Source organism: Enoplosus armatus, chromosome 16 (assembly GCF_043641665.1).
Source record: "Enoplosus armatus isolate fEnoArm2 chromosome 16, fEnoArm2.hap1, whole genome shotgun sequence".
NCBI lineage: Eukaryota > Metazoa > Chordata > Actinopteri > Centrarchiformes > Enoplosidae > Enoplosus > Enoplosus armatus.
The window spans coordinates 18,237,457-18,251,022 of record NC_092195.1 but is presented as its reverse complement, the minus strand read 5'-3'; the positions used below and the strand labels follow the sequence as shown (position 1 = coordinate 18,251,022).

General features: G+C 40.2%; 1 protein-coding gene across 1 annotated transcript; it reads right to left on the bottom strand.

Moving 5' to 3' along the window:
• Window positions 1-525: 525 nt before the first annotated feature.
• Window positions 526-13,053, bottom strand: LOC139298565 (zinc finger MYM-type protein 4-like). The gene is given in 25 exon segments (XM_070921215.1): window positions 526-1,272; window positions 1,520-1,649; window positions 1,959-2,207; window positions 2,294-2,408; window positions 3,264-3,415; window positions 3,786-3,948; window positions 4,035-4,353; window positions 4,683-4,795; window positions 4,798-4,869; window positions 5,268-5,380; window positions 5,517-5,634; window positions 5,853-5,890; window positions 6,013-6,132; window positions 7,029-7,164; window positions 7,661-7,833; window positions 7,966-8,116; window positions 8,464-8,610; window positions 9,062-9,177; window positions 9,523-9,673; window positions 10,080-10,274; window positions 10,566-10,746; window positions 10,901-11,133; window positions 11,692-11,784; window positions 12,046-12,116; window positions 12,930-13,053. Coding segments are annotated over 25 exon segments (3,705 nt in total). The 3' UTR covers window positions 526-1,040.
• Window positions 13,054-13,566: the final 513 nt, after the last annotated feature.

Here is a 13,566-nt window from a genome sequence, read left to right as displayed (position 1 = left end):
CAGTCGGTAAACAGACAAACACACTTAACTGGTACTACAAGATTCAGAGAAAGGCATGAACTTTAATTACTTCATTTAAGACCAGTTTTAAGTTGATGATCTCGTAACTGATTGTTAGTTTTTAGTTTTTTGTGCTCTATCATCGTTTTTTTACTTTTGTCCGACTAAATAAAGCATTTACAAAAAAAGTTATAAAATTCTATGATGATTGTGATTTATTTGATGAATGAATCATCGTAGAACTGGATTATACTGTAGTTCAGATGGTACAACTTTTAAACTCAATAGAAAGTGTTTCTTTATCTTTAGTAAGAGAAACGTTCAAGTTGAAGTTTTAGTAAAAACGCTGAACATAAACTGGCCACAAGGGAAAGCATCTCTACATGTTTTTGGAAACACCTGAGTGGGTTTACAACATGCAACACAACAGTAATATTTCTTGATCTTTCTTCCATTTTGGAGATACTGTATGTATAAAAAGATAATACCAAATAAGGTAAAACAAGGTTTAGTTTTCAGTTTATTTATTTATCAAAAATGAAAAACAACTAAAGAACTGAAACCATCAACATTCAACTGAGACGATAACAAACCAAAGACTTGCCAAACAGTATAAACGAGCAGTTTACGTAAACTCAGAGTTTCTCTTTCTCTTTTAAAGTTGAAAGACATCAGGGGCCAGTTTCACAGAAGTATTTCAGACTGGTCTGGAGTGTCTTAATTCTGCTCCTAGATGGGTCTAATTCAAGTTAGACAGCTTCACAAAAATAAAGGCTGGTTTTAAATGTTCAAATAATATCAGTGTATTTAATCTGACTCCAGACAGCAGAGAGATTAAACACATTTGTTCTTCGTCATGATTTTGTCATGATTTTTGTAGATCAACTAATTTTAAGTTTAAGTTCGAGAGACTTTATTTCTGTATTTCTGTTTGATGGAATGTATTTCTCTGAACTTTTTATCCAATTTTTAAATGCAACGTGATAAACCAGAACAGAATTCTCCCAAAACAACAAAACACCGTCTCTAACTGCCCTTCATCACTGTGAATCCTCCTCGTCAGATATAAATGGTGCATCGTCTGACGTCTGCTGCTCCGCACCTTTTCTATCCTCCCCCCGCAGCTCTCGGACGGCGAGGATCCGTACAAGCATGGCCTCCATCGTGCGGTCGTCCAGAGCGGTGGAGGAGAACCACAGAGGGCTGTTGGGAACACAACGGCGATCTGGGTGAAGGTAGAACAAGTCGGTGCGCTGCCTCACCGACTCTGAGCTGGACGGAAGGAGACAAAACAGAGGTTGGTTTATGTTGTGCTTACAAGCTTCCTCCGCCTGCCCAGTGGCCAAAGAATCAATTATTGCAGGTTTAAACATCAAATATCGGCACATGGACTACTGCAAGTTTACTGGCCTCAAAATTACATCAGCAGGAAGGAGGAGAGGAAAACAAATGCAGTGGACAAACAGTTAATAACACAAAATAAATAATTTATGAAATAAAGAGAGAGAGAGACACTCACCACTTGGAGAGGTAGAATTCGTAGAGTCTGACTGGACAGCGGAGAGGGTTCTCCGTGTTCTCCATCATCTCCAGGATTTCTTCTTCACTCTCGTTTTTCTTACGCTTCTTAGCGGGGACGCCATCTGCATCTGACCAACACACACACACATACACATACACATACACACACACACACACACACACACACACTTTTATTGCTTAATATGCAGTGAAAAGGGACAAATGCGTATTTTAAATACATGATCAAGTAAATTATGTTGTGGCGTTAATTTTGTACATTTCAACTGCTTTTAGACTAATCTGACTTTCATATACAGCACATGCACCAAATGTCCTTGAAATAATTGTAATAAGTTCAACGTAAGATGTTTAAATTACGTCTTTAATGAATGTCATTACAATCAGGATTTCACTTTGACCCTCAGCCACGTTGGTACCTGACTCTGCTGCGTTGAAGGGGTTTGGGGGGTAGAAGCGCAGGAAGGTGGTCTTGGTGTTGTTTGGGTTGGTTTTGGTGCTGCGCATGACGTGGGCGAAGGACAGCTGGCGGTGCTGCTCCACCGTGGTGAAGCCAAAGTACTTGCAGCAGAAGAAGAGCAGAGTGTTGAGGAGGACGATGGGGGAGTACGCACCCAACTGTTTACAGTCCCACAGAAACTCCTCCTCCACACAGGAATGGATATAACCTGCAGAGACGGGAAGAGGGACCTGGTGTAAATCTGGTCAATCTGAGTTGATCAGAGACAGAAAAACAAAAGACACGATGACTCACCGCTGGCTGTGATTGAGGGTTTGAAACCTTTAAGGACCTTTGTGAACTCAACGGAGAACTTGTTGTAGATCAGATCACTGAATATGTTCTCCATACGACCGTTCTCAAACAGGTACTACAGAGAAACAACAAGAACCGTGTGACCTTTAACACTGTTGTCCCAAATGGTTACTGATTTCTGCAGTTTGCAAAGGTCACTGAGAAGAGAGGGAATGTGTACGAATACATCCAGCAGAGGGCGCTGGTGCTGTGGAGGTGATACAATGCAGGGTGCACTACGACTACTGTGCTGCACACATCCAGAGATTGTTGGAGTATTAGTAGGTAAGTGTAAAATGTCATGAAGAATAAAGAAAAAACTTAACTGTAAATAAAAATTCCTTTTAATGAGGCACAACCTGATGTGAAGAATGTTTATAAAAGTTTAGTTTTAACTGAGTGCCATTGTATTAGGAATTATGAATTAAGGCACATGTGGATTATTTAGCTTCTTACTTTTACTGACTCTCCTGCATAATGTTGTAGATGAAATTAACAAAAAAAGATGCATAAATGATGTCGATAATTTATAAACGTTAAATTTGGAATCAGGAGCAAGACCACCTCTAATTACTCGTCAAGCCAACTTCTACCTTGGTAATTGACTGTGTTTCTGTTTTCTCCTTTCAATAAACTTAGTAAGATAATAAAACAGGAGACATCTGTTAGTCTGTTTATACAACGATATGTAACATCTTAGAGGCACCAATTGGGTTTTATTAGCCAGTACAGAGTGCACACATGTCCCATTTCAGAGCTCAACAAAGTTCCAGCAGAAAGGAAAAAATGGCTGCCCCACAAATATCAAGAAAATGGCAAAAATACCCATGAAAAGACAGAAGTCTGGAGTGGGAGAGAAGCAAGTCATATAGATAGTGTGTTGTACGTGTGTGTGTGTGTGTGTGTGTGTATGCAGTGCTGCTCGTCTTGCCTGCTGTATGCCGAGACAGAGGTAGAACAAGCTGTCGGGGGAGTACGGCTCTCCATCAGGTCGCTTGACCTCGTTGATGAAACAACAGAGGCTGCCACTCAGCTCGGCCGCAGAGCAGTGAAGAACATCCTCCTTTAATGTCACAGCGTGAGCTAACAACAGAAGAGTCAGGAGAAAGGGGGAGAGGATATGTCAGCCATGTTGTATTGGTTTCAGACAGCAGTGAAAGTCTGGGGCCATCTCATCCCTCATATGTTTAATCAGTTCAGATTTTTGGCTTTATTTCCACTAGTGATGGAAATTACTGCCATTTGTCATTTGAAAGTTTTTGCTTGATAAGTGAAAATATGAGCAACAGCAGCGCAATTAGGCAAATTAAAACTGTATTTGAAACCATACAGCATCAATTAATTAAGGTTACAGGCATCTTTTCTTTGCAATAAGTTTTATCTTTCAAATACCAAAAGAAGAAGAACAACATCAGTTAACTTATTGTTAAGTTTACACACAAAAAAAACGTACAAGAAACGAGGTCCAGGTGGGTTTGTGATTTCCTCGACTGTATCCATCTCTTCCAGGCGTCAACTCCACATCGACTCTTCAGTTTGCGGTGCTTCCTCGACATGGCCTTGGAAAGGTCTGTTCGAGATGTGTCCCCTTTAGTTGCCTTGGACAACTGTTGCAGCTCCTTGAATAAAGAGGAGAGACAAGATCACACCACAGAAAGATGATACCACAGCTTCTAAACGCACTTCTCAGGTGGTTTGTTACCTCAATCTTGTGGTGGACTTTCCCCACCGTTTGTTGTAGTAGAGGAGGGGCTGTTTCAGGGCTCGGTGATCTCTGGGGGTCCTCTCTCACCTCTAGAGCAGGGGGAGGAACCGGAGGTGGGAGCTCAGATTGAGGCTCACTGGGTGTGCCCACTTCTAAAAGAGAAGGTGGTTTTTCGTGGGTTTGTGGTGGACTGAGCGATCCAAAGCTGGTGTCAGAGAAGGAGTCTTCCTGATCTGTATCCAAGGCATCACTATAGTTACTGGTGTGCTCTGAAAATAATGAAGATGATGTCAGTTGAGGATAAGCCAGTGTGGAGCTGCAGAGTTTGCATGTTTTTGTTTTAAGATCAAAACAAAAGAGGAGGCTAATATGAATATGACAGTAATATTTTTAATACCCCCCTTTTCTGGCCTTTATTTAACCTGCATGTTTTCTTGGGATCTAAATGTAATTTTCAAGGAAGTCCTGGCCAACATGGCAGCACAATTGTGTTACACAAGCTAAGACCGAGCCAATATTCACTGAGAGAAGAAGAAGAAGAAAAAGATAAAGCATAAGCGGCACTAAAAGAAACAATAAATTCAGTCGTCAGGACAGCATTGATGAATTTACAGGACTCACATATAAGGGACTACTGTGAGTTACAGCCTCCCCTTTTTCAAAAGCAGTCTTAAAAATGTCTCCAACTCAAGAACATGAGCAAAACCCCTTTATCTGTTTCTCCTGTGTGATAACAACCTCCCTGGAGCTGGATCCTCTCCTGGATCTTCATGGATTTCACAGGTGGGTCGAGGCTGTCCGGAGTCACAGGAAGAAACACGGGAACAGGCAGCTGTGGCAGGGACAGTTTGAAAGAGACAGTCTGTAAAATCTGATAGTGGCACCAGGAGGCTGTGCTGCACAACCACAACCAGACCAAAATGCAATGCAATGAAAAAAATGACACTGCTGTAAGTCTGAATCAAGTCTTCAACAAAAAAGGGCAGAAAATTGTGAAACAGGAAAATAGAAACAGATTAGGAACATTTGAATGATAGAAACTTCAGATTAAAGACATTTTCTTGACAAGTACAGATTTTTCTGATGGCATAACCTGGACCTAACAAAGAAAATCCATACATTTAAAGAATGAGAGTATTTCTCCTGCATTGTAAAGCCCTAATATTTGATATCTGTATGTGATCAAAGTAAAACAAGGGTCACGAGAGATGTCAGAGGTGTTTGACATACCGGTAAAGGCAGGCCCACAGGCTTTGGTGTGTACTGGCTGTACATGTTCATAGGCAAAGGAACATAAACCGGCACTGGGACAGGCAGGACTATGACTTTGGGTACAAAGTTGTCTGCACGCACCAGAAGAAGAAAACAGAAACATCAAGGAAAGAAAGAGAGAATGTGTGTACATCTTTGTGAAAAGTCACTGCATCACAAGCGAGTTAGCTTGGCCGAGCATTTAACAATCCTGGAAGTAAATTTGACCTGTCTGCGCTTCTGTGTCGACAGTCTGTGATGTACAGGAGACTCCTTTGTTGTGGACCAACGGTGTGCAGAGCATGGACTTGTTCTTCAGTTCCTTGGGGACTGTTTGAACACTGGCCTGAAGAACAGACAAATAATGACAACATCTTCAACAACAATAATTCAAACAGCAAAAGGAGTGCCAATGATCTGCATATACTGTGTGTCTAAATTCCTATAAACAGCAAATGTTAACACCTGGTTGTTATTATTAAGGTTATAGCTCAAATATGTGCTCAGAGAACAGGAGCACTGATAATAACTACATGGAGGACTTGGTTTTTGGAGTAAACTTACATGTCCAACAACCTTTGTTTGAATGTCAGGGACAGAGACTATGGAGAAATGACAAGAGCTTGAGTCAGAAAAACAAAGATGTCCATAGCAACTGATCCAAAGTATATGAAGTATCTTAATTTGTCGCAGTTAATAATGTGCATACATAACGTCTGCGTGCCATGCTGTGCAGAGCCGACAGAGGCACTCTGCTGCCTGGCCAAAGCGCCAGCAAGTGAGACAACGTTAGCGATGACCGGGGAGGACTCGACTGTGCCTGCAGATCCAGGAGGTGAAGAGACTGTTGGCAGGAAACAAAGAGGAGTCAGCAGGGGCCGTTAGTGATTTATCTCATTACAAGTCAAACTAGAAGTCTTCAGGCAATAAAAATAAATTACTGACGTGAATGTGGTCTTATTGTGTTAGAGATTGTGCCTGCTACAATCTACTTATTAGTTTAAAGCAGCTATAATCAATATTTAGTTCACTGAAAAAGCTCTAAAAACACACTGTACGCTACTGGCTCAGCACCAAACAGCAGACAGACACAGGTAGTGACTAGCTGGTGAAAACAGTCGAGTATTTAGCAGCTTAAGAGACAGATATTTCCCTCAGGACATACAACAGAGCGAATAGAGAGAAAATATTGGAATTACATTCATCAGGTGGACACAAACACGACTCTAAATGTATTATAATGTGTCTCTGTAACTGCTGGGTGTACATAAGTAACTGCTAACAAGTTCGCCTTTCACAGACACCAGTCACAAAGTGCTTCACAGTCAGACTGTAAGTCAATGTTGTGTTAATCAACTTGTTTCCACTGCCACCAAGTGGCCAAACAATTTGTAATAGCAGGTTTAAGAATCTTACATTTTGGCCAAAAGAGTCTTTAATAGACATAACTGCACTCTTCATAATATGCATTGCTACCACCAACAAAACCTAAATTAATGTTGACTTTTAAGAGCTGGATGAGGTAACAAGACGCCTGGTGTGCTACATGGGTTTAAAACAAAGAGGCAGCACATCAGAAATTAAGAGCATCAACACCTTTTTCTGGACTCAGGCCCTTTCAGGTGTCCTTAAAGTCCAACAAGGCTGAAATCCAGTAAAGGTCAAGCTCGGACATAAACAGGGTTGTAAGCAATAAAACAGGCAAAGAAAACATCAGATGGCAACGACAACAATACATACCTGTGTTGACCATCTGGACCTTTTTGTTGCAGAAATGCAGGAGACATTTCAGGTCACAGAAGTGTTTGACCTCTCCCAGCATGGGAAGACTCTGCCTCAGTTTCCCTTCGTGGCCGCAGGTGTCACACTTAGCAACCTGAGAGAAAGCAGAGAATAACTGTGTAGTCAGTACAGAGCACTTCACAACAGCAGCTTTTAGGCTCGTTTATATGCAGGTCTGGCTGCACAACAACTATTTTCATTATCAGTTAATCTGCTGTCTGTAATTATTTGGTCTTTAAACTGTCAGAGGATAGGGGAAAAAAAGCCTATCATAATTTCCAGGAACCCAATGTGACGTCTTCAACTGTCTAAACCTCAAAGATATCCAGTAGTCTATCCTACAAGACTGAGGAAACCAGCAAATATTCACATTTGAGAAGTGGGAAGATGTGCATTTTTGTAATTTTTGCTTTAAAAATGACTTAAAATGATGAATCGAATATCAAAATTGTTCCCAATAAATGTGAATAAATAAATGTCGACTAATCTATGAATCTACAAATTGTTTTAGGTCCATATGAAGGTCAAAAAATGTAATGTAATGTACAGAAAAGGTAACAACAACTCTACAATGGGCAGGTAATACTTACATGGCAAAAGAGCATTTTGTAATTTGAACTGCAGTCTTCAGAGCAGAACTCCTCCTCAGAGCCTTTAAACTTTGCTGTCACCAGCGTCTTAGAGATGGAGCGGCAGTAAGCACACAAGCCACAGTGTTCCCCCCACTTCTTCTCAAGCTCATGCTGAAAGAGCATCTTGCAGCCTGAGCGGAGAGAAAGAAGAGGCTCACTTTATTATTGAATATTATGAATATTATTTACAGTAACTGACAACAAGTGCACAACACAAACTATGCTACCCAGCCTGCATTAGAGACGTTCTTGTGTGCTCTTACCGTCACTGCAGAAGTAGCAGTCTTTGTCGTCGACCCTCTTGACGTCCCTGATGATCCTTTCATTCTTACAATATTCGCACTTGCCCATGATGTTGTTGACCCTCTTAAACTCTTGAGAACAGGCCAGGCTACACACGAAATTCATTTTGTCCTGCGCACAAACACACACATAGCGAGCTTAACAAACACATTTACACAAATCTCACAGCGTATGTAACTCTAAGTTATCGCAGGGAAAGGTTTACAGCTGGTAGGTCAACACTGTCGTAATAAAACTGTCCAAAACAATGGACATAACGTGAGATTCAATTAGATCCACTGGTTCAAATGTACAAGCCTCACTCAAGGGTACTGGCTGTTAAAGAAAAGGTAAAAAAAACAAAAAGACACAGATCTTCCCAGCTGGTTCACCTGCTTCTTTGAACGTAACACCATCAGATCCTGACAGCTTTATGCTTGAGCTGCCTATTATATCTTTAAAAAACAGACAAAACCCACCTTTTTCTGGACGACTTTGGGTGCAGTTTTTATAATGCGCCGACACTGGGCGCATGGCAGTTTCTCTGGTGGTTTGAGGAAATCGCGTTGGGTTTGGTCGGCGGCTCCTGTTGAGTTAGTGGAAGCATTCAGGTCTTTCTGGGTCTCCTGTGGCACAAAAAACATGCAAAGACTTAAAACAATATTAATATGTCATGTTAATTGTAATGAAGGAGCATGTCACCCAGTGCAACAGTGAAGCTCCTTTATGTGTTATTAATGTTTTTTGGGCAACAGTGGAGGTCTTTGCTACATCAGTACTTTTGTTAGTAGGAGAAGAAATTCATCCATCCATTAGATATAGCCGCTTATCCTTTAGATGATCATGGGGGAGCGGATACCAGCTGACAGTGGAACACCCTGGAGAGGTCGCCAGTCAATGACAAGGCTTTGGTTTTGGTGTCTTTAGGGGAATTGTTGATAATTTACTTTAATTTAATTTAAGCAGTAGTGACAAACTATTAGCTGTTAACATAAATGCTGCTTCTTCTATCACTACTGGCTCATTAATCTTAGAGTTAAGAGTTTTAAATATTATATAAGCTGTCGGCTGTAGTACCTTAAAAGCCATGGCACAGGTTAGAGTGCAAAAGTTTCTGACAGAGGCATCTGACATGGCGAGGTGGCAGGCTGGTACTGTAGCCTTACCACACTTGTCACAGTTCAATGGAGTACCTGTGGAGAAAAAGAGGTTCCATGACAGAAACAATTACTAATACTGCAAGTACTAATATCTCATGTATGTAATGAACAACCTCAGAGTGAATGCAAGGCACTGAGGTTTCATGGGAGTACGTATCCTGTCTACCTTCATTTTGAGAATTTGGACAACTCCACTGCATTAAATGTTTAGGTCTCTAGATATTTGAAGTTGTTCAAGGGTTTGGAAACCTGTATAATCTTAAGTATCAACAGCACATAACCAAAAATTACAAAATGACTTGATTCACTGAGAGTTAGAACCTTATTATAGACAAGGACAAAGACAAAGAGCAGCTGTCTTAAATTACAGTCCAGTACCTGATGCACTGACAGCCTGGATCTTGGATGCCATGACACAACTGCTGGTACAGAAGAGCTCCACCACCTCCTCACTGTTTTTGTTTTCAACCATATCTGACATTAAATGGGAGGTGCAGCACATGGCACACTGCTGCAGTGTTTTGATTTTCTGAAAAGTAACAAAGACAGCACAGAGATAATATTAAGTCCACCAACGCATTTTGATCTTGAGAAACTTGCAGAGCAGGCAGACATATGAATGTTATTCCAAAGACTTTTCCCTTTTTGTTTGCTTGTTTTTGTTATGTCCTCACTGCACTTCTATATTGCCCAGCACAGACCTTTAATAACATTTAGATTTTTTTTATTTTATCTTATTTTATCACTGCCTTCAACTTAAATATTTCTGTTTCTTTTCCATAAAATCAAACACAAAAAAGCCTCTAAAATAGTTCCGTAGCTTTACTTTCTCATAGGTCCAAAATGTACTGTGTATGTGTATGTAATGTATATATACATATATATATATAAAAAACGTTCTATGACCTTTGACAAATGTTTTAAGATTGTGTCACCTGTTTGAATTGGGCCAGGCACTCTGCACTGCACAGTTTTTTGCTGCCATCTTCCATCTTGAGAATGAGAGGTGTGTTGCAGTGGGAGCGGCAGTTCTCACAGATGGACAAGTTGTTCATGTTGCAGAAGCGGAAAAAACAGGGATCACTGCAGATCTTGTGAATGACGTCCTGCTGTATGATCTCATGTTTGCTCTGCAGGAGGATAAACAAAGGAGAGTGTGTCAACCATAATTCATACTCACTTCTATTTATAAAAACCTGGATGACAAAAGGCAGTGAGTGGAAATGTTTATAAAAAAGGACACAAACCAAAGCCATGTTCTAATTAGCTATTACCTTTTTAGCCATTACCACTCAACTGTAGTTATTTTAAAACACACACAGTCTATAGTTAGTTTATAAGATCAAAGTGTTCTTTATTATTACAATAAAGAAACATAACATATAATTAGATCTTTTGGAATCTGTTCCCTTCTCTCTTACAATGCAATATCTGCAGCACATGCTGCATTGTGACTGTGACGCGACTGGCACGATGGGTATTTTGGTGGACATGATTCTCTTGTAGTTGAAGGAGGACAGGCAGGTCTGGCTGCAGAACTCCTTCATTGTCTTCTCAGTATCCACCAGGACCTGGAGGACGTCTTGATGCTCTGTTATTACTCTGAGAGAACGAGGAAGGATGAGAGTCGAGATGAGATGCTAAGCTAAAGGACATTTAAAATTAAGTTAATTCTGTGAAATGTGTCCAGGGAAAAGAAGAAATGGTGATGAGAGAACACTGAAACAGCAAAAAAACAAAGTACTGTATGACTCACTGAAGGCAGAAGTGGCAGGTCTTCTTAACTTGTTTCATTTGGTAAAATGTCAAAAGGCAGGAAGAGGAGCAGAAGATATCTGCGCGGCCCTTCCTCTGATAAACAGTCTCTCCATCCATCAGGACCTTCCTGCAGTTGGAGCAAGACGCAGGCAAATCCATGTGGGTCAGAGTGGGCGCTGGAGACGTGGAGTCTCCCTTTAAAGAGAAGACTGAACCGATCTTCAAGTCCTCCTGTCAAAAACAGCAACATGATGGTGTAGTTTTTAGATACATTTCTACATGTCAACTATTGTGTCTCTTTTACTGTTACTTTGCATATTTCTAATATTATTTTTCATACAAAACATATGGTTAATGTCTAAAACATGGTGTATTGATGCAACTCCTTCTTATCAAGTCATTTTAGCCTGTAAGTCCTCAAAGTTTTGTTCCTGATCTGCCAGTGTAATAGGACTATTTCAACCTGTTTTCAATGCAAATCAACTTGTTTATTTCATTCTTTACTATTTCAAGATACAGACACACATGTAAATAACATTTTTAAACAAACTGATTTAAATTAAAATAAGGATTTTAAGACTAATTAGAGACAGAAACTACTCAGTAAGTATGAAGTATTTCTGCAGTTGAAATCACCTCCACCTCAACTAACTACAACTAATAAAAATGCTGCTCACGCTTTAATGCATCGCTTATCCTATAATATATACAGTATATATATAACACTCTGAAGTGGGCATTATGAGTACTTTGAATTTGGAAGTACTTGAACCGTATCATGTGTCCTACCTTAGCTACATTAGGTTCATCCTTGATGTCTTCAGCGGATATGGAGGATGAGAGATTCTGGTTGTACTCATCATCAACGGGCTCTTCTTTTATCTAGAGACAGATTAGACAACAGAATCATAAAAATTCTCAACACAGACTTCTCTAACTGGTGTGTAATTTGGCAAATCTACTTTATTACGTGTACACACTGCAACCCACATTACGTTGCTGTAGTCCAAGTTTCAAGCGTTATTACTTGTCAGCCACAAAATCGGTCATCAAACCCATCACTACAAAAAGTGTAGAAGCCATATTCATGCTGTCGCTGCTCAAACCAGAAATGTGTTGGACAGACGACATTATAACACTCACACAGTCCAAACTTGGTAGCGATGGCTTCACTTCTTTGATGTCATTCTCTTCAGGTGATGGGCTGTTCCTTCCTATAAAGACGTAAAGTAAAAATGAGTCAATTGGTCATGTGGACATATTGTGGAAATGTCTGTAATAAAGTGAATAATAAAAAATAACTGTTGTCTTTCAGAGTGTCATTAGACCTACAGTTTCTTGTATGCATACAGTGCTCATGCCTTCAGAAGACAAAAGACCACAGAATGAAGTTACACTCAAGTTTTATAGACAGCTCAATGACAGAAAAAAAGTGAAAGTCTTAGCAAAGATCCTTTGTCTTCAAACAATACTAGCACTCATAGCGACTACACCTGGCTGTCTTATCCTTCCTCCAGGGACAGAGTTTCTAATTTATCTCTGTGAGAGAAAAGATAGGTTCTTCTCAGAGGAAGAAGGGAGGATGCTTGATTTAAGGCTTTACATACCGAAGGTCAAACTGACAGAGGACATAGAGGAGAAAGAGAGACACAACCTTGTATAGTTAATGTATAAAATATAACAATAGGAATGATATAAGGATAATATAAGCAGTAAATAAGGATGTTCCAGGTCTACAGCAAGCTTTTTCATGGCTGGAGACAACAGAAGCACATTCTAAAACAGGGATAAACAGTGTATGTGTGTGAAGTGTGAAGGGATGGGAACATGAGGAACATTATTTCTAATCAAAGTAAGCATTCAAATGTGACCTTTTCTTTGTCTCATGTTTGTAAACTGCTGTGAAAGCTCATAAATGATTCTATGATTCAGTGTAAAAGTACCTAAGCATTGCAAATAAAAGGCAGTGGTAGGAAGGGAAGAAATACAGTTTAATAAAAAAAAAAAGACAGTAGTATGTGCTGTACCTGAAACAGTGAAAGATTGAGCCTTGTGTACCATCATACATCTGTTGCTACAGAAGAAGTCCAACCCGCCCTCGTCGCTTTTATTCTCAACCATGTCTGACATCTGATGGGACGTCTGGCACATGGGGCACAGCTGAGGAGTCTCAACTGTCTGCAAAGACAAGGTCATAAAATCAATGAGAGACACCGTGCAGGATCAGCACATAAACATGATTCTTCTGTGATTTCGACATTTTATTTATATATTTTATACATCAAAAGGCCTCTTTATTCCTATAGTTTTCCTTGAACCAACCTTTTTTTCCTATTCTTTCACTGTTTGTTCTGGGCACACATTCAACTAATATCTATTCCTTATTTTGCCAAGCATGTCGTGTGCTGCAGTCACAAAACTGCAAAACAATTCAAACTGCAAAATGTAAGTAAATAAGTTTGATACTTGACTTTGAGACACACTGCTTGGATGCTGATGTTGCCAAATGAAGTGACCATGACTTTGACATTTGATTTCTGCACCTCTTTGAACTGGACCAGACATTCTTCACTGCAGACGGTTTTACTGCCGTCCTCCATCTTCAGCGTGAGTCGTTTATCGAGGCAGACGGCGCTGCAGACGTCACACGTAAACACAGGCAAG